This window comes from Monodelphis domestica, chromosome 2 (genome assembly GCF_027887165.1).
Source record: "Monodelphis domestica isolate mMonDom1 chromosome 2, mMonDom1.pri, whole genome shotgun sequence".
In the NCBI taxonomy this organism is placed as follows: Eukaryota; Metazoa; Chordata; class Mammalia; order Didelphimorphia; family Didelphidae; genus Monodelphis; species Monodelphis domestica.
In genome coordinates this window covers 17,835,582-17,855,461 of record NC_077228.1, presented here as the reverse complement: position 1 = coordinate 17,855,461, position 19,880 = coordinate 17,835,582, and the positions used below count along the sequence as shown (strand labels likewise).

The window sequence follows — 19,880 nt, the reverse complement described above, 5'->3', positions numbered from 1 at the left end:
ACATTGCAGATGATGTTTGCTGATGATTTTAGATATATACTGTTTATTATTTTTAGGAAAGGCCCTTCTATTTCTATACTTTCTAGTGTTTTTAGAAGTAATGAGTGTTGTATTTTGTCAAAGTCTTTTTTTGCATCTATTGAAATAATCATGTGATTTTTGTCTGTTTGCTTCTTAATATGGTCAATTATGTGGATGGTTTTCCTAATATTGAACCATCTTTACACTTCTGGTATAAATCCTACCTGGTCATAATGAATAACACTCGTGATCACTTGCTGGAGTCTTTTTGCTAGTATTCTATTTAAGATTTTTGCATCTATGTTCACTAAGGAGCTTGGTCTATAGTATTCTTTCTCTATTTTTGACCTGCCTAGCTTTGTAATCATTACCATATTTGTGTAAAAGGAATTTGGTAGAACTCCTTCTTTGCTTATTCTGTCAAATAGTTTGTATAATATTTGGATTAGTTGTTCTTTGAATGTTTGATAGAATTCATTTGTGAATTCATCTGGACCTAGGGATTTTTTCTTAGGGCGTTCTTTGATGGCTTGTTCGATTTCTTTTTCTGATATGAGGTTGTTTAGGTAGTCTAGTTCTTCCTCTGTTAGTCTAGACAATTTATATTTTTGTAAATATTAATCCATATCACCTAGATGGCCAAATTTATTGCCATATAATTGGGCATAATAGTTTTTAATGATTGCCTTAATTTCCTCTTCATTAGAGGTGAGGTCTCCCTTTTCATCTTGATTACTGTCAGTTTGGTTTTCTACTGTTCTTTTTGTAATTAGATTGACGAGTACTTTGTCTATTTTATTTGTTTTTTCCAAAATACCAGCTTCCAGTCTCATTTATTAAATCAATAGTTCTTTGACTTTCAATTTTATTGATTTCTCCTTTGATTTTTAGGATCTCTAATTTAGTTTTTGTCTGAGGATTTTTAATTTTTTCACTTTCTAGTTTTTTTAATTGCATGCCCAATACATTGACTTCTGCCCTCTCTATTTTGTTAATATATTAACTCAAAGATATAATTCCCCCCTCAGTACTGCTTTGGCTGCATCACATAGATTTTGGATGTCTCATCATTGTCATTTTCTACAATTAAATTATCATTTGTTTCTATGATTTGTTATTTAAGGAACCAATTTTGGTGAATTGTATTATTTACTTTCTAATTAATTTTTGATTTGCCTCTCCATGTGCCCTTACTAATTATTATTTTCATTGCATTGTCATCTGAGAAGTTTGCATTTATTATATCTGCTCTTTTGCACTTGTTTGCAATGTTTTTATGCTGTAGTACATGGTCAATCTTTGTGAATGCACCACATGCTGCTGTAAAGAAGGTGTATTCCTTTTTGTTCCTATTTATTTCTATCTCCATATCTGGTAACTAATTTTTATATGATTTCATTCATTCCTCTTACCCCTTTCATATTTATTTTTTGGTTTGATTTATCTAGGTCTGATAGAGGAGAATTCAGGTCTCCCACTAGTATAGTTTTTCTATGTATTTCATACTTGAGCTCCACTAGTTTCTCCTTTCAAAATTTGGATGCTATGCCATTTGGTACATTCATGTTGAGTACTAATATTTCCTCATTGTCTATAATGCCTTTTATTAGTATGTAATTACCTTCAGTATCTGTTTTGACTAGATCTATTTTTACTTTGGTTTTGTAAGATATCATTATTGTGACTCTTGCCTTCTTTTTCTCAGTTGATGCCCAAAAGATTTGGCTCCATCTGCTTACTTTTACCAGATATATGTGTCTACATTCCTCATGTGTGTTTCTTGTAGAAAGCATATGGTAGGGTTTTGGTTTCTAATCCACTCTGCTATTTGCTTGCATTTTATGGGTGGCTTCATTCCATAAATATTCAGAAGTATGATTACCAGCTGTGTATTTCCCAGCATTTTGATTTCCACTGCTAGTCCTGCCCTTTCTTCCTTCAGTATTTCCTTCTATATCAGTGTTTTGTTTTTAATTGGTCCCCCTAATTCCCACCATTATTTTCTACCTCCCTTCCTGTCTTATTTCACTCTTATTTTCTTTATGGTCTTTTAAAACTACCCCACCACATTCTCCTTCCCTTGTATTGCTTCCCTCCCCACAATTCCATTTGTTACCTTTCTACTTCTCTATAGGGCGCAAAACAGTTCTCTGCCCCAATGGATTTGATTGTTCTTTCCTCTATGAGTCAATTTCAATTCACCTAAGAATTGTGTTTTTTCTATCTCCAGCCTCTGTATCCTTCCAGTGAATTCATGTTCTCCCCCACTCCCGCCATGCCCTTCTTTATTACATATAAATCTACTGCATTTTGTTTTGTTTTCCATTTCTTTTTGTATTAATCTCTTTTTTGAACTCTAGTTATATAAATATGTAAACACACATATATTTATGCACACATATTATCTATAAACCATTATCTATATATTATATATATTATCTATATAGATAAAAATTATCTATAAAATATCTATATTTATGTCTTGACATTTGCATCCTATACAGTTTGTCACTGTTCCCTCTAAGTATAATTCTTCTAGCTACCCAGGTGATAAAAACAATTTTAAGAGTCACCAATATCCTCTTTTCTTGTAAGAATACATATCACTTTAATTTATTAATAACTTATTGGGTCCCTTAACAAGTTTTTTTTGTTTGTTTTGTTTTGTTTTGTTTTCCCACCTTTTGATGATTCTCTTGAGTTCTTTTTTGGGTATCAAATTCTTTGTTCAGATCTGGTCTTTTCTTTATAAATGCTTGGAAGTTCTCCATTTTATTAAAAGACCATACTTTCCCCTGTAAGAATATAGTCAGTTTTGCTGGGTAGTTGATTCTTGGTTATAGACCTAGTTCCCTTGCTTTCCAAAATATCATATTCCATGCCTTTTGTTCCTTCAGGGTAGATGCAGCCAGATCCTGTGTTATCCTCACTGTAGTTCCATGGTATCTGAATGACTACTTCTTAGCAGCTTGTAATATTTTTTCCTTGGTCTGGTAGTTCTTGAATTTGGCTTCAACCCTTCTGGGTGTTATCAGTTGAAGATTAAGTACAGGACGTGACCTGTGGATTCTTTCAATCTCCAATTTTCCCTCTTGCTCTAGAATGTGGGGACAGTTTTCTTGGATAATTTTGTGTAGAATGATGTCCAGACTTTTTCTTTTGTCATTGTCTTCTGGTAGTCCAATGATTCTTAAGTTGTCTCTCCTCATCCTATTTTCTAAATCTTCTATTCTAGTTTTTAAAGACTGAATTTAATCCCTGGAATTTTGGTCATCCTCCTTCTGTTCTGATTTTTTGGAGCATATCTTTCATTTTCTTTGCCTCATCTTTCATCTCCTTTGCCTCATTTTCAAGTTGATTAATTTTGGCTTTCATGACACTATTTTCTGATTTTAGTTCAAGTTCCTCTGTTTCCAGATGACTTATCTTGCTTTTTAAGTTCTTTTCCCAGTTGTATTCAGCATTTCTGAATTGTGTTTTGAATTGTATTTTGAGTTCTTCCAAAGCCTGTGTCAAATTCATTGGGGTTTCTGTGTTTTTGGTTTGTGTTTCCTCATCCTCCTCTGTTTCATTTGTTCTTTGTTCATTGCCTGGACAGAAGCTGTTGATTATAATTTCTTTTTTCTTTTCCTGTTGTTTGCTCATATTTGCTTCTTATTTCCTCCCTGTAGTTGGCTGTAGTCTTGTTCCTCTCATTATGTGCTGGATCTGTGGGTTTGAGCTTTTTCTATCCTTAAGGGAGTTCTTCTCTGCTATGTTGATTGGTCAGGTTGACTCTTGATGTCAGATCTTCCCCATCTCTCAGCAGAAGCTGAAAAGGAACTGGGCTTCCCATGTTGTTATTAAGGTATTTTGTAGTAGTTGCAGTCTTCATTCATAGAGCTTGATCAGGAAGGCTCCCAGAGCAGTCTTTTAAGTTGAGTTCAACAGGAGGATTCCTCTGCTCTGTCCTGCTGTTAAATTTAGTTTTCAGTCCCCTATAAACATTTTGTTTTTGATTGCTGAGGAAGGGTGTTCAGAGGTCTGAACTTTTGCTGACTCTATGTCTCCATCTTGTCTCTGCCTCCAGTCCCTCTCCCAGTTACAGATTCTTTAATGACCATTTGACAAAGAAGGCAATTTTAAGTCACTGAAAATATCTTTGCGAAATTTTCAGATGAAGATATTAAAGCTATCCATAACCATATAAAATGTTTTAAATCTCTTTTTGATTAGAGAAATTCAAATTAAAACAACTCTGAAGTACCACCTCCCATCTATAAGATTGGCCAATATGACAATAAAGGAAGAGTGTTGGAGGGGATGTGGCAAAATGGGTACACTAATACATTGCTGGTAGATCTGTGAATTGATACAACCACTGTGGAAGGCAATTTGGAATTATTATGCCCAAAGGTCTATAAAACAATGCATACTCTGATCCAGTAATACCATTACTAGGCATGTATACTGCAGAGATTTAAAAAAAAGCATGGAACTTACTTGCATACAAATATTTATAACTTTTTTTGTCATAGCAAAGAATTGGAAATTAAAAGGGATGCCTATCAATTGGGTAATGGCTGAACAAATTGTGGTGTATGATGGTGATGGAATAGTATTGTACTATCAAGAATGATTAACAGGATGATTTCAGAAACAGCTGGAAAGACCTTCATGGACTAAAGCATAGTGAAATAAGCAGAACCAGGAAAACACTATAAACAGGAATAGCAATATTGTGGAATGATCAACTTTGATAGACTTACCTATTATTGGCAATGTAATGATCCAGAACAATGCTGAGGGACTTATAACAAAGAATGCTATCCATGGCTGAGAAAGAACTGTTGGAGTAGGAACGCAACTGAAAGAGTATGATTTTTCAATTGTTTAAGCAATTTGGATACATGTCTTACATGATAATACATGTATATCCCAGATATAATCAAGTTCCAGCACTGGGAGGGCAAAGAGAAGGGAGGAGGGAGATATGTTCAATTATATATCTTAGGAAAATTTGTATGGAAATGTTTTAACACATGTAATTGGGAAATAAACAAATAAAATTGTAACTGGAAAAAGACATATTTCTCTCTGATATATGCTCACCCTTTTCTTCTCTGATAGCCTCAGTGAGATATATGGCCTCTTCTTGTATCCGAAGTTCAAGGGTCTTCTTTCCCAAACCAAAATTCCTTAGGGTCATTAAGGTAAATCTTCTTTGATCTTTCCACTCTTGACCATTAGACATGAATAAGCCTAAATAATAATAATAATTCATTGTAATACTTCAAAAATATGTTATTTTATTGGTGTGGTTATTACTTCTTCCAGCAATGGAATTTAATTTAAAAAACTTAAAAAAAGAAAAAAAAACCTATTATATGCTGATCACCGTGTTGGTTATATAAATAGAAGAGGTAGACCTGTGTTGGTGAAGACCTGGCATGTGTGCACCAGTGTGCTGGAGGGGGATGCTCTGTTCCCCTTCTCCAGCACACCTTGAGAAATTGTTCAAATGCTCTGCCCCTCTACCCAGCAGCTCAGTGTGAGCACTTCCTCCCTCCACTATCTGGGATAGTGAGGGGGGCTCACAGGCAGCTTGATGGTTCTGTTTGGGAACATGATCTCTAAAATGATCACCACTACTAGGCTAGACAATATGTGCTCCTAAGAAACTCACACACTGTTAAGGGTAAAATTTAGGGGTTATTGAATGAATATATTATACTAGTAGTCTCCAGGAATTAATTCAATCCCAATCAAATACTCAAATCAGTTTGGGAATTTTTATGGCGGTTTAATTACAATAGAGGGAAGAAATTAAGAAAAGCAAGAGAGAGGAAAGAGAATTTAAACTGTTCTAGCCTGGGCTGAGCCAGGCAGGAGTTCAGAGGCCTAGGCCAATGGGCCTTCTCAATCTATCTTGGCTACCAGCCACAAGGCCTCCTCTGAGATGAGGGGTCTCCTAGGAGGATAGCATTTTAGGAGGTAAAGGTAAAAGGAATCAGCCTAAACCACTCACCAAGAACGCTAAGAACTTCTCCCAGTCACTTCACTGTCAAGTCACAAAATGGCAAAAACCCAACAAGAGTTCCAAGCATGCCAAATGCTTCCCAGAACTCCCCACACTGCCAACAAAGACCAACGTCTCCTCGAGTGAGAGTGAGAGAGAGCACCACGTCTCCCCCAAGAGAGAGGTCAGAGAGGAAGTGAAGTGAAATATATAGCCTGTTCTTTATATCACTTCCTGCATCTCACATGTACCAATGGTAGCTTAAGCTTGACTTAGGACAGCCCAGGGAGTGTGTCAGATGTTTCTTATTTGTCACTGGCTAGCACATGTCTGTCATAGATCATCCTCCTCAACACTTAATCCTTCAGTAGGGGTGTACACATTCCTGTTTGCTAGGATATTAAAGACTAATCAGGGTGGAAAAAAAATCTAAAATTCACATACACTAAGTGGGGAGAAAACACACCTCTTCACTTATAGAATACATGGGAAAACCTGAAAGTCCCAAAGATAAATTAGATGAAGATATCAATGCCCAGGAATGCTTAGGGTCTATATAAGCAGTCTATGGACCCTGTAATGTATGAATATGAGTTTCTAGTTTCCTTAGTGAGGAAAGAATGGCTGTTGGAGTTTCTCCATTGGAGAAGACAACTACAGGAACTCAAGTCTTAATCTGGATGACCAAATCCACTGAGAGGGCCTTATAGAATGTCTTGTGGCCCCTGCTAACTTCAGCAGTGTCATGGGCTAATCAAGGGCAGGGTCCCTTGGCCTGCTGGAAGTGTCATAAACAGTCTCATTGTCTCCCTTTTCTTAATGTAATATGGAACTGATAGGTGCCTTCCACATTGCTGATAGTACAGTACCACTCAACCCTATTTCTCTCTACTCATAAATGAGAATGGTGGTAGAAGAGGGACACTGGGATATATATTTCCCATGAAGAACTTGGTGATCAAGACCTAGTATTTTTGGGGGGTACCCTTCATTGAGGTATGCAGGAGAGGCATACTGCTTTTTAATGACAGGGGAGAGGTGAAACTGTTCCTGTATAACTACCCAATCTCCCTAGGAAAAAGATGGTAGTTCTTCCACAGAGGCCCTTAAAAGGGAGAGAAAAGAGGAAGGAAAGGAATAATACCTTATTAAGCCCGTACTGCGTACGAGGCACTGTGCTAATTAAGCACTTTACAAATATTATCTCAATTGATCCTCATAACAATCCTAGGAGGCATTTATTTTCCTTTTGCAGTTGAGGAAACTGATGTTAAATGACTTCTACAAAATCACACTGGTAGGAAGTATGTGAGGCTAAATTTAAACTAAAGTCATCTTTAATTCAGGCTTATCTTTCTATCCCTGCACAGCTGAATACATCCTTCTTCCTTACTGGGCTCCTAGGCAGGGGGAGGTGTTTTAACTGGTGGTTCAGGTAGCCCTGAGAAGAAATTCCTTTGAGGAAAGTGCCAATATAAACTCAAGCCTTAGAATATGTGGCAAACAATGAAGTTGTAGAGGAATACATTTTATCTTCCACTAAAATCCTCTGTTTTGCCTCCAAAGTCCTTGAAAACCCATGTCCCTTCTATGTGTCCAGTCTTCTTATACCTTACTCATCACCATGTACTTAGTGAAGCAGTGACACTGGCTTCCTGGCTTTTCCTGAAGATACTCCATATTTGAGTTCTGGGCATTCTCTCTGGCTGTGGCCCATGCCTGGAATGCTCTCCCTCCAAAATTCTACTAAGAGGATTCTCTGTCTTTTGAAATATCATTAAAACCTCCCCTTCTTCACTGAAGTCTTTCTGAGTTCTTAATTCTAGCACCTCCTTTCAATATTGTGTTCTATTTTCCCCATCTATAGCTTCTTTGTCCATAGTTCTTCACATGTAGTTTCCTCCTATAGAATATAAGTTTCTTGAGGGCAGGGAATGTCTTGTGTCTTCCTTTGTTTTCTTTGAAATCAGCACAGTGCCGGGCACATAGTAAGCGCTTAATAAATGTTTATCAATGACTGACTGAAAAGACTTTAATTGGTACTGACTATGTTTCTGTTATCAAGATCCAACATGGCACTCTGTGGAGAGGCTCATTGTCAAAATGCTGACTACCTCTTGAACTCTTCGGGTTCTAAGAAAGTCCAATATAGGCATTTCAAAAGCTTCTTGTGCCTCAATGAAGGAAACAACTGTTGGGATGAAGTTCATGGCTCTTTTAAAAGTATTTAAGCAGATATTGAAGTGTATTAGCTCAGTGGATAGAGAGAGGTTCTGGAATCAGGAGGACCTGAGTTAGAATTTATACCTAGATACTTACCTGCTATGTGACTTTGTGTAAGTCACTTAATCTTATTTGGCTCAGTTTCCTCAACTGAAGAAGGAAATGACCAAGCACTCCAATATCTGCCAAGAAAACCCTAAATGAGATCATGAAGAGTCAGACATGACTGTGTTACAAACACTATGAAAATAAAGTGGAAATGGTGTGGGGGATCCACAATGGAAGAGTAGAAGTAGGGAAAGATTCAAACACTCTGAGAGTCCTTTCCAACCAACCTTAAAATATTGTTTCAAAGCAAATACTGGAGTGAAAAACCAATAAAGACACAGAGACCAGCAAGTTTGATGAAAACAAATAAACAAGCAAAAAAACAACTTGAAAGGTAGGTAGAAAGAGTCTGGTAACTAGTGTGAGAGGAGATAGTGGCCCAGAGCAAATCCTCCCTCCCCCATGACTACTCTTCCAGGTACTGAACTTGAGCCCAAGCCAATATCAAGACTCAGACATTATCTAAGACAACACCAATGGAACCCCACCCATACCCCTTAAGGTTCCAAATCATAGCCCAGCCTGAAGGAAAGGCCTAACACTTAGTTCCCTGTAGTCCATGGAGTAGCTTGCTGTTGCAGGTCTAGAAGGAGGCTCTGAACCCCTGTCCAAGCCCAAGCTGAGGCCCCAAGTTCTAGTACAAGGCACGATGCTAACAATGGTTAAAGGTTGACAAAGGGTTAAAGAAACACATAAAAATGTTCTAAATCATTCTCGATTGGAGAAATGCCAATTAAAACAATATTGTGGTACTACCTCACACTTATCAGATTTGTCAATATGACAGTAAAGGAAAATGACAAATGTTGCAAGGGATATAGAAAAATTGGGATACTAATGCATTTTGATGGAATTATGAACTGATCCAGCCATTCTGAAGGGAAATTTACAACTATATCTAAGCATTTATGAATCTTTGCACATCGTTTGATCCTGTAATGCAACCATTAGGCCTATATTACAAAGAGATAATAAAAATGAGGAAAGAACTCATTTGCACAAAAATATTTATAGATACTCTTTTTGTGTTGACAAAGTATTGGAAATTGAAGAGATGTCTGTCATCTGGGGAATCAATCAACATCTTGTGGTACACGTTAGTAATGAAGTAATATTAGGCCATAAGAAATGATAAGCAAGAAGATTTCAGAAAAGACTAGGAAGATCTGCATGAACTGATTGAGTGGAATAAGTAGAGCCAGGAGAATATACACAGTAACAGCCATATTATACAATGATCAACTGGGAAAACATGGCTACTATTAGGAATGCAATGACTGGGACAATCCTGAAAGACATGATAGAGAATGCTATCCAAAATCAGAGAAAGAACTGTTGGAATAGGATAGATGAAGACCAAACGATATTGTCTTTCATATCAGAGTATTTATGGATTGATTTGGTTGTTTTGGTTAGAGAATAGAGCTTTGATCTTGTATTTAAGAAGATGTAAAATTAAATCCTGCCACTGAAATTTACTTGCTATGTGACTTTACAAAATTCACTTGACTTTTGGTCACTTCATTTGTACAATGGCAGAGGGCTTTGAAGTTTCTTTGCAGACCTTACTCTGTGCTCTCCAATCATAACAAAGAGGAGGGAAACAGTACCTGGAACACTTTGGCTAAACTGTAGAATACCAGAAGATGATCTGTCACAGATAAAGATGGAAAGATAGAGTGGAAGGCCATCAATTATGTGGCCAAGAATCAAAGACACTCAAAATGTTGAAACTAGAAGAACCATTGTGATCATCTAGCCTATCAATAACTACCTTCAACTGGGTCCTTTCTACTCTTGGTAATACTTCTACTTCACCCTTAATGATTCTCTATCAAATCTTGAGAGTGACTTCCAAATATTTTTTTGTTTCCTCCATTTTTGAGCTGTACACCAAACCAAACTGAAGGGAGATGCCCAATCCTTAAGAGATTAATTTTCCCATGGTTTCCTGTTCCATGCCTTCATTCCTCAAGTCATAACATTAAGTTTCCTTTCTTCTGATTAACAAGACAAACACATATAACTCAAATCCATGTTAACTCCTGCTCCTTTTCCCCAATCAGCTCCCACCACACTTTGTCAGTCACCTGTCGCCATCTATCTCATGCAAGACTTTGACCTCAGACTTTGATTTTATTGAGTTCTTCCCTATTACGGGTTATTATGATGTCTGTCACCTATATCACTGTATGTGTCAAAAGGCCTAAAGGCAGAATCATGAATGGATAGGTTTTTAGAGTTGAAGGATTCTCAGAGAATATGCAGTCAAATTTGTACTCAGAAAGGAACACCAACAAAATACAATGAGTAGCTTTTGCTTGAAGACTTCCAATAAGGGGATCTTCAAGGTCTTCAGGAAAAACATCTTATTTTTGGATATCTCCAATTTATAGAAAATATTTTCTCATATGTAGTCAATTTTTACCCCTTTGTAACCCTCATCCTTTGTAGCTGGTTTATTTTTTATCATTTGTAGTGAGGATAACAAGTCGAATTACTTTTCTATTAAGAGGCATTTAAACCTTTGAAGAAAGCTTTCATGTCTCTCCCCTTTCCCATTGAGTCTTTTTGTTCTCAAGTTGAAAATCTGACTACTTTAACTGATCTTTTTTTAATTTCATTTTTTTAATTTCAAAACATTTATTAATTAATTAATTTAGAATTTTTTTTCCATGGTTACATGGCCATAGCCCATAGCCAACAAGCAATTACACTGGGTTTTACATATGTCATTGAATTTAATTGATCTTCTTAAGGGATGAATTTGAACCCTTTGAAATTCTTGTTACTCTCCCATTAAATCTACTCCCCTCACCCCACTCTTAGATATGAAGGAAGGAAAGGGAAAAGGTCTGTTTCTCATATTATGGGTTTTAGTTCTCCAAATAGGATGAAGGTCAGAGGTCAGATACTTTTCAATAAAAGTGGAGATATAAAATGTTTGCCATAATTCAAGGAACTTACCATTTATTTTAAAGATGTAAGATTGCAAAGGAGATCTGGGGCGATCAACAAACACCTGGCCTTGGTTGACTAGGACTTCCTTTATCAGTGGCAATCCAGTTACAACTATCATGGGAGCACTGAGCAGATCCATGGAGAAAATATTTCCATATTTCCTGACACACTGAAAAAAGGTCAGTTTGAGTTGATAACTTCCATTGACTTTCAGGCTATTTTTCATCTGTACTGTTATCAGACATTCTAGTAATGTGAAACATCAATTCCAATGAAGTCCACTCGATTAAGTCTGATCCAATTGCATTTCATTGAATTTAGCTCAACCCATCAAACACTGATTCCTACAACCCTGACCCTGGTGTGGTGCTGGGAACTGAGCAGGCAGTCATAAAACCTAAATCATCCGCACCCTCAAAGAGATGACATAGGAAGGTATTGATCTCCTCATAGATAAAGAGAATACATGCAAAGGAATATTAAGTGATTTTGGGTGAGACTAGGACCTGGGAAATAGCAGGAAAGATTTCTGAATTTGTAAAGCACCTTGAGAATCTTAAAATACTACAAAAATTCTAACTATAATTATCAGAAATTAATGATTAATTTATTTACTAATTTACCAATTGATGTCATTTATTATTAATAATCATCAGTTTTTATTTGCTTAACTTAATAGGAAGGAACACTGCTTGGAAGGTGGCAGTGCCAATATTTTAGCTAGAGTTGAACAAGTAGACTAGGGATCAGCAGACTCCTGGCATAACTTCTTCAAAGTCCTAAGATCAGAGACCTGGAGCACTGATTCTTTTTTTTTTTTTAACTCTTACCTTCTATATTAGAATCAGTACTGAATATTGGTTCCAAGGCAGAAAAGTGGTAAGGGCTAGGCAACAGGGGTTAAGTGACTTGCCCATGGCCACACAGCTAGGAAGTGTCTGAGGGCAGATTTGAACCTAGGACCTCCCATCTCTGTTTCTGACTCTCAATCCACTGAGCCACCCAGCTGCCCCCACTGAAGCACTGATTCTTAACCTTTTTTGTGGTGTTGTCCATTTGGTAGTCTAGGGAAGCCTATGGATCCCTTCTCTGAAGAAAGTTTCTAAATGCATAACAGAGAATATATAACATTATAAAGGAAACCAAATGTATTAAAATGTAGTTATCAAAAATAGTTTTTAGGAAATGCTCAATGGTCCCAGATTTAGAGCCTGTGATTCAAATGTTTGAAGGAACCGCAGAGGCTTCATACAAAGATTTCTGCCTGTCAGTCAATTTTTAAAAAGTCTACTGTATGCCACACTATGCCTAGTGCTGAGGATACCTAAAGAGCTATAAGGCAATCCCTTCTCTCAAGCAGCTCCCCTCTCATTTTATAGACAATAATAATATCTTATGTATAATATAAACCTACATACCTATCCCTATCTCTCTCCCATTCTATCTCTCTGTCCATCTATCTGTCCATCTGTTTTCTGCATGTCCATAAATGTCTAATGTGCTCCAAGCACTGTGCTAAGCCCTTTAAATGATTAAATCATTTGATCTCCACAACACTGGGAGGGAGGTGCTAGGATTCTTCTTCTTTTTGAACAAAAGAGGAAACTTAGAAAAGCAGAGGTTCAGTGACTTTGCATAGTGATGATGATGATGACAATACCGTCATTCCTCTTTTGCTTTAAAGTTACAAAGCACGTTTTATATATCATCTCATTTGATCAGGATGACAGTTCAGAAGGGATCTCAATGGCCATCTGATCCGAGTCGTAAGGAAAAAAATTACTCCACAATGACTCATCCCAGAAGTGATGAACATCTGAGTTTCTCCGAGTTCCAAAGGAGGTAAATGTCCCCCACCCCCACCCCCCGGGGGCTCTAAAGCAGATTTTTTTCCCATCATAAGAGGCTGCTTCCAGGTAGAGTCCAGCAGGGATGATCACAGGCAGGTTTGTAGCCACCCAGTTCCTCTGCCACCTCACAGCTGGTGGATTCTTGCCCTCCCCTCGCACTCCTTACCTCCTGGATGCTGATATGGGGTTTTTTAATGTCTATCTCGAAGACGTTGCCAAATATGGGCAGCCGAAGAGGCCCCGGGGGGTATTTAGACTGCTGCCTCCTCCTCCTCCTCTGCACATAACTGGCCAGGATCAGGAGAATGGCAGAGAAGAGGAGGAGGGTCTGCAGGGAAGGGAGCACGTTTCCTAGAGGGAGCTGCATCCTCCTCCAGCTCCAGCACCAAGGCCAGCCCAGCCTAGAGAGTTCTTCTACAGCAGCAGCAACAGCAGCAGCAGAGGGGCCACCAGGACCAAGAGTTCCAGGGAGAGATCAAGCCTGAGCTGTGTCAGTTCCCTGGGTTTGCTGAGAGGGCGGGGTTTTGTGAGCCAGCCAGTGAGAGCTCCAGGAAGTGCGAGCCTCTCTTCCGTGCCCCACCCCGCCGCCCTCAGCCAGGACATGCCTCCAGAGAGTAAAAACACGCCTCCCCAGGAAAGGAAGCCGGGGCTTGTCTCCTGGGAAGTGGAGAGATTACTTGGCAGGAGTGACCAGGGGAGGCACCCACACATGAACGGACCCTCTAGTAGGTCCCATATCACAGAGCCACAGCTTTGGGGCAGGAAGGACCCCGGAGAGTCAGCCTCTGCTTTAGAAGAGAAGAGGAAAAAGTCTAGACAGATCAGGAACCTGACAAGGGCACCCAACTCTGTGTAGGTTTCAGAGCCTGGTTGGAGCCCAGCTCAGCTGACTTCAAGGCAGCCTTCTGCTCCCCAGGACAAGCTGCCTCTGAAAACAGGCTTGAGAACTAAGGTAGAAGGAGCCGGGGACCCGTGAGGGCTACGTGGGGTTTCATGAACTCGACTGGGAGAAACAATTCCAGCTTTATTCAGAAAATTACATTGAAATAATGCTATAGTCTGATTGGAATAAATTGGGATAATTAAAATAAATTCTAATACAATTAGAAAAATTGAAATGAAATCTGAGCACAATTAGAATACAATTGTCATATAATCAGGAAAGAAGATATAACTATCATAAAATTCCAATGTAACAAGAGTAAATTGGAATTTTTGGAATATATTAGAATGGTTGGAATAAAATTCAAATAGAAATACATGAAATTGAAACGTCCTTTGTTTTATAATCCTATGTGTGTAATTTTATATTTGATTTATTTATTATCATAGAAACTAGCAAAAATTATTTTAGTGACCTAGAAAACATGATAAAATTGATCTGGAAAAAATAAATGTCAATAACATCAAGAGATTAAAAGAAAACAATTGAGCAGTTATCGTTTTTCCAGTTGTTTAACTCTAACTTCTTTTGGATGCAAATGTATTCCTCTAATTTCTGTGTTTGTCTTGGCAGGTAACCTCTCAGTTATTTTATATTGTTCAGAAGGACTTTAAATGGAATTTCTCTTTCTGTTTTTTGCTACTAGACTGTGTTGGTATTCTATAGAAATTCTGATGATTTCTGTGGGTTTATTTTGTATCCTGAAATTTTGCTAAATTTATTAATTTTTTCAATAATTTTAGCTCACTCTTTAGAATTCTCTAACTACAAAATCATATCTAGTCCAAAGAGTGATAGCTTGATTTCCTCATTGCCTACTTTAATTCTTTTAATTTCTTTTTCTTCTTATTGCTAAAGCTAACATCTTCAGTACAATATTCAATAATACTGTTGATAGAGTATATTGTTTCATCGCTGATCTTATTGTGTGAATCTTGAAATTTCTCAGACTTGTGAATGTTAAAAATTTCCACATTGGGGGATTCTCCATTGGAACAATTCCCTACTGGGAACATTCCCCATTTTGACAGTGAGAACTCTACTTGGATCAGAAATGGGAGGACCTCTACTCCACCTGTAGTTAAGGACTGCTTTAGGGGAAAAAACTCCTTGCTAAACAATGAGGGTACTTGGGCCCATACTTATAATGAGGCAAAAAGTTCTTTAAGCCATGCCTATTTTTAGAAGTAATACAAAGGGATGCTAAGTACTTATTAAAGTCAGGCAACTTGTAAACTTGCCAGGAGCAAAGAGGTGAAAACTTATTCAGAAGTTTTCTCTGGTTCAAACTTACTAAAGGGATTAGTCGACCCAGCAGTGTTTTTCTAATGGACTGTCCTTTGGAAAATGTCTACTGTGATTGGTAGATGTAAGGACTTAGGGGAGGTGACATAGGAGAAAACCCCCTATATAAGAAAAAGCAGAATCTCTTGAAAGTAAATCCTTTTGGAGAATCTCTTGAGAGAGGCTCTGGAGAAGGGAAGCTCTTGGAGAACAATCTCTAAGGAGGTCTTGCTGGAGTTCCTCTGAGGGGACTCTGTCCCTCTGGAGGCTCTTGAGAGAGGCCCTTTGAAACAGACTCTGGCTGGAAGGCTCTTTGAGGAGGACTCTGGCTGGAACTCTCTCTGAGGAGACTCTGTCACTAGAATCCTTGCTTAGACAGACCTTGTGGTGAGTGATAAAAGACTGACTGACTGATCTCTCTCTCTTAAGACTCAGGTCTAGGCCATGTTGGCTTAAGGCCCTTCATACTTATTTCCTTTTTCTCTCATTGTCTCCTTTTCTTTAATTCCTCATTGTATTGTTAATTAAATTCTCTATAAAACCCAGTTGACTTGGGTATATTCATAATTGGGAATATTACCTTGGCAACCACTTTATATTTGATTTAAAACCAAGACACTGTAGTGAAACATATTTTCTGAGGTCACAAATTTACTCACCCACTCTTATATCTACTACAATTTATATCTTCCACTATTTTACTCACTACAGTTTACACCCTTAAATCTTTTAACTGCCACAGTTTATGGCAGACAACTATTTTAAATATAACAGTTTATGGTAGACAACTCTTTTAAATGCTACAGTTTGAAAGGCTTCTAGCATATCTTCATTGCAAAATCATAATTGCTGTGTTTATATTAAATTAATTAATTAATTAATTTTTAATGTATTCCCAAGGAGTCATCATTCCTGTTCTCTCCCTCCCCTCTTCTCTATTCCTTCCCCAGAGCTGACAAGAAATTCCAGAGTTATACATATATCTTTTGTTCAAAACCTTTTTCCATACAATTCATACTTGTATGAGTGTTCTTTTTAAAGCTAAAACCCCAATCATATTGGGTGATGTGTTTTGACAAACGCTTCTTCTACATCTATTGAAATCATCATTTGATTTCTATTAATTTTGTTACTGGCATGATTAATTATGCTGATAGTTTCTCTAATATTGGACCAGCAATGCATCCTTAGTATAAATCCTCCCTGGTCTTATTAAATGATCCTTGTGATATATTTCTGTAGTCTCCTAGCTGATATGTTAATTGAAAATTTTTAGAACTATACTCTTTAAGTAAATTGGTTTATAATTTTCTTTTTCTCTTTTTGGTCTTCCTGGCTTAGGTTTCACATCCTGTTTATTTCATAAAGACAATTTGGGAGTACTCTTTCTTTGCCTATTTTTCTTAGTGCTTTATATATTATTGGAATTAGTTGTTCTTTACATGTTTGGTAGAAACATTTTTTGTCCCTGGGGATTTTTCTTAGGTGGTTCATTGATGGCTTGTTTAATTTATTTTTCTAAGATGAGATTATTTAAGTATTCTATTTTCTTTTGTGTTAATCTTGGCAATTTCTGTTTTTGCAAATATTCATCCATTTCACTTAGATTTATTGGCATATAAGTAGGCAAAATAGTTCTTAATCATCAATTTACCTTTATATAGACAGTGAATTCACACATTTCATTTTTGATACCAGATATTTTATTTTTCTTTCCTTTTTTAAATGAAATGAACAAATGCTCTATTTTCTTCATTTTTTATAAATCAAATTCCTTGTCTTTTTATTAGTTCAAATCTTTTTCTTACTTTTAGCTTTATTAATTTCTCTCTTGACTTTCAGTATTTCCCATGTAGTTTTTAATTGGAGATATTTTATTTGTTCTTTTCCTAATTTTTTATTTGTACATCTAATTGGTTGATTTGATTTTTCTTGATTTTGTTGATATATACTGTTAGTGATATGAAACTGCCCCCAAGTATTGCCTTGATTGCAATTCACAAAATTTTGTTATACTACCTCATTGTTGCTTTTGTCTTTAATGAAATTATTGCCTCATCTTTATCATTTGTTCTTTGATCCACCCCTTTTGTAGAATTAGAATATTTAGTCATTGATTAATTTTTAATCTGGCTTTCACAGCCTCTATTGATTTTAATTTTTATTGTATTATGATCTGAAAAGGATGTATTAATTATTTCTGCTTTTCTACATTTTGTGGAGAGGGATTATGCCTTGTGGCCCCTCAGTGCATATTTTCTTTAGCTGAAGCACAATACATTTTCCTCCAGCCCCTTACCTTTACTGTGTTTTTGCCATCTTCCCTCACATTCATTTCTCTTAAACAATATATCATAGGATTCTGACTTTTAATCCACTCTCTTGTCTGCTTCTGTTTTTTTTTTTTGGGGGGGTTCACTGCATTCACATTTACATTTATGAATACGAACTGTGTATTTCCTTCCATCTTATTTTCCTTTTTTATTCTCCTCTTTTTTCTCCTTTTACTCTGTCTCTCCTCACAATTTTTTTGGTTGTTTTTAACTACTGCCTTTCTCAGTTCACCCTCCCTTTTATCCTCTCCCACACATAACTTTTCTTATTCCTCACTTTCTTCTCTAAAGGATATGTTTCTATCCAGAACTGAGTATGGTTTGCTATTCTTTCTGATTCAATTCTGATGATAGTAAGGTTTAAACACTGTCTTTCACCAACCTCATCCTCCTCTCCATTAAAATAGATTTTTCACACCTCTTTAGGTAAGACAATTTATCCCATTCTTCTTCCTTCTCACTTCTCTCAGTATAAACCTCTATAACACCACTCAAATTTTTGTTTTGGATATCATATTATCCTACTCATTTTACTACTACAACCTCCATTGTTGTATACTCCTTCTGATTGCCCAAATAGTGATTTTAAAATTTTAAGAGTCATAAGTATTCCAGGTCCTTCCCCACCCCCTCGACAGTCTCCCCTTCAGGCTAAGCTTGGACTGTCTCTCGATGAAGGGCAAAGATTTGGTAGGGGACAGGAGAGATGGTCAGGCCAACTTGGAAGTCCAGACTCAACTGGGTGTCTGGGAGAGCCTGAAATGTGAATCTCTGAAGCAGGCAAGTGAAGAAAAGGAAGAGCTCAGTCTGAGCCACCTGTTCTCCCAGGCAGACCCTCTTCCCTGAAAGGCAAAGAGATCAGGGAACAATGAATCCTCCAAAGCATGGCACAGACAGGATGTCAGGGGGTATTAGAAGGTTCCTTTTACTGGGTTGCTTAATGTAATTGGATGTGCTGGGCAAACACACTGAGAAATAAGGTAATAGGGAAGACAGAATTCTTTCTTGTCTTCTCCCACATTGTTATCTTTTCATTTGGAGTCAAGCAGGGATTCAGAATTGGTAAGTTGACTGAAGCTTTTGACAGACAAATCACTCTATAATACTAGAAATGGGGATTTATTTTTAAGGAAAGAAGAGTAAAGGAATTTAGATGGGAGCGAGCAAATTTAGGATTTCTCTAATCTAATATGAATCTCAATATAATTAAATAAAGTTGTATAGTCTTTAAGAGGGATATTATTAGCAACTTTCAAAGATCTTCAGAGCCAAGCCCCAAATCTTTCAAGGAGAAAGCAATAGCCAGAAAGGCAGAGATTTCTCTTTATTGCTCCTTCTCCGAAGTCCAAGGGAAAAAAGTGAGTAAGAAAGAGTTTGTGCCAGCTTGTTCAAAACTGCTTTCCACCTGGTCACATTCTCCTTTGGAATTTTCCTTGATGGACATATCTTCAAGCTTCCATTCACTGTATCTACTTTGAAAGGTTTTCTTCAGTCTTAATCAATTCTTCACAAATCCCCATTTAACTTCTTGGACAGAATATAACCAGTATTCTGTATCAACACTACTCACTTGTTAATTGTATCTTGAAGAATTCGTAACTGTCTAAGTTTTAACCTATACTATGTTAAACCATTCCACTACCCCCCCCCAATAAAAAATCCTACTATGTCTTCAATATTCTGACAAAATATTCCTATTATAAGTTTTGGGTTTAGGAAAGTGGTGTAGATCATAAATTCAATACAGAAATATGTTTTTGAACATAATAGCAAACAGTGCAACAATTTAAACAATTTTTGACAATGTAATTTCCTTTTATTCTAATGACTATAATTTGTTTTAATGACTATAATTGTCTAATCTATAGATAAAAGTATCTATAAAGAACAACTGTTACTAATTATTATGTAGCTTAACCTACATTAATAATGCTATACATCTCTCCATAATTCATCTAGGATTTTGAATGAATTTTCTAAGCTTTCCTTATTTGTGTTAGTAATTAGAAAAATAATAAATTGCCCTAACATTGTTAGTCTGTTAGTCCATTAGTATTTACAAATGTACATAGTTTTATCTATACAGATTTTATATGTGTACAGTTATAATGCAATATTGTATGTGATTTCTGTGTAAAGTCATGCAGATAAAATTCTAT

At 36.8% G+C, this 19,880-nt stretch overlaps 1 protein-coding gene across 2 annotated transcripts in view; it reads right to left on the bottom strand.

Annotated features, from left to right (window-relative positions):
* Positions 1-19,880, bottom strand: part of LOC100031971 (cytochrome P450 2J2-like) — a 67,576-nt gene that overhangs the window by 27,235 nt on the left and 20,461 nt on the right. Inside the window, exons 1-3 of one of the 2 annotated variants that reach the window (XM_007480496.2) lie at positions 13,328-14,351; positions 11,318-11,480; positions 5,113-5,262 (exon numbers count right to left, since the gene is read on the bottom strand). In XM_007480496.2, coding sequence (XP_007480558.2) covers positions 5,113-5,262; positions 11,318-11,480; positions 13,328-13,528 — 514 coding nt within the window. In that variant the 5' untranslated portion in view covers positions 13,529-14,351. Of the gene's footprint in view, positions 1-5,112; positions 5,263-11,317; positions 11,481-13,327; positions 14,352-19,880 lie in introns of those variants that run through there. The other variant, XM_056815041.1, reaches the window with a different exon arrangement.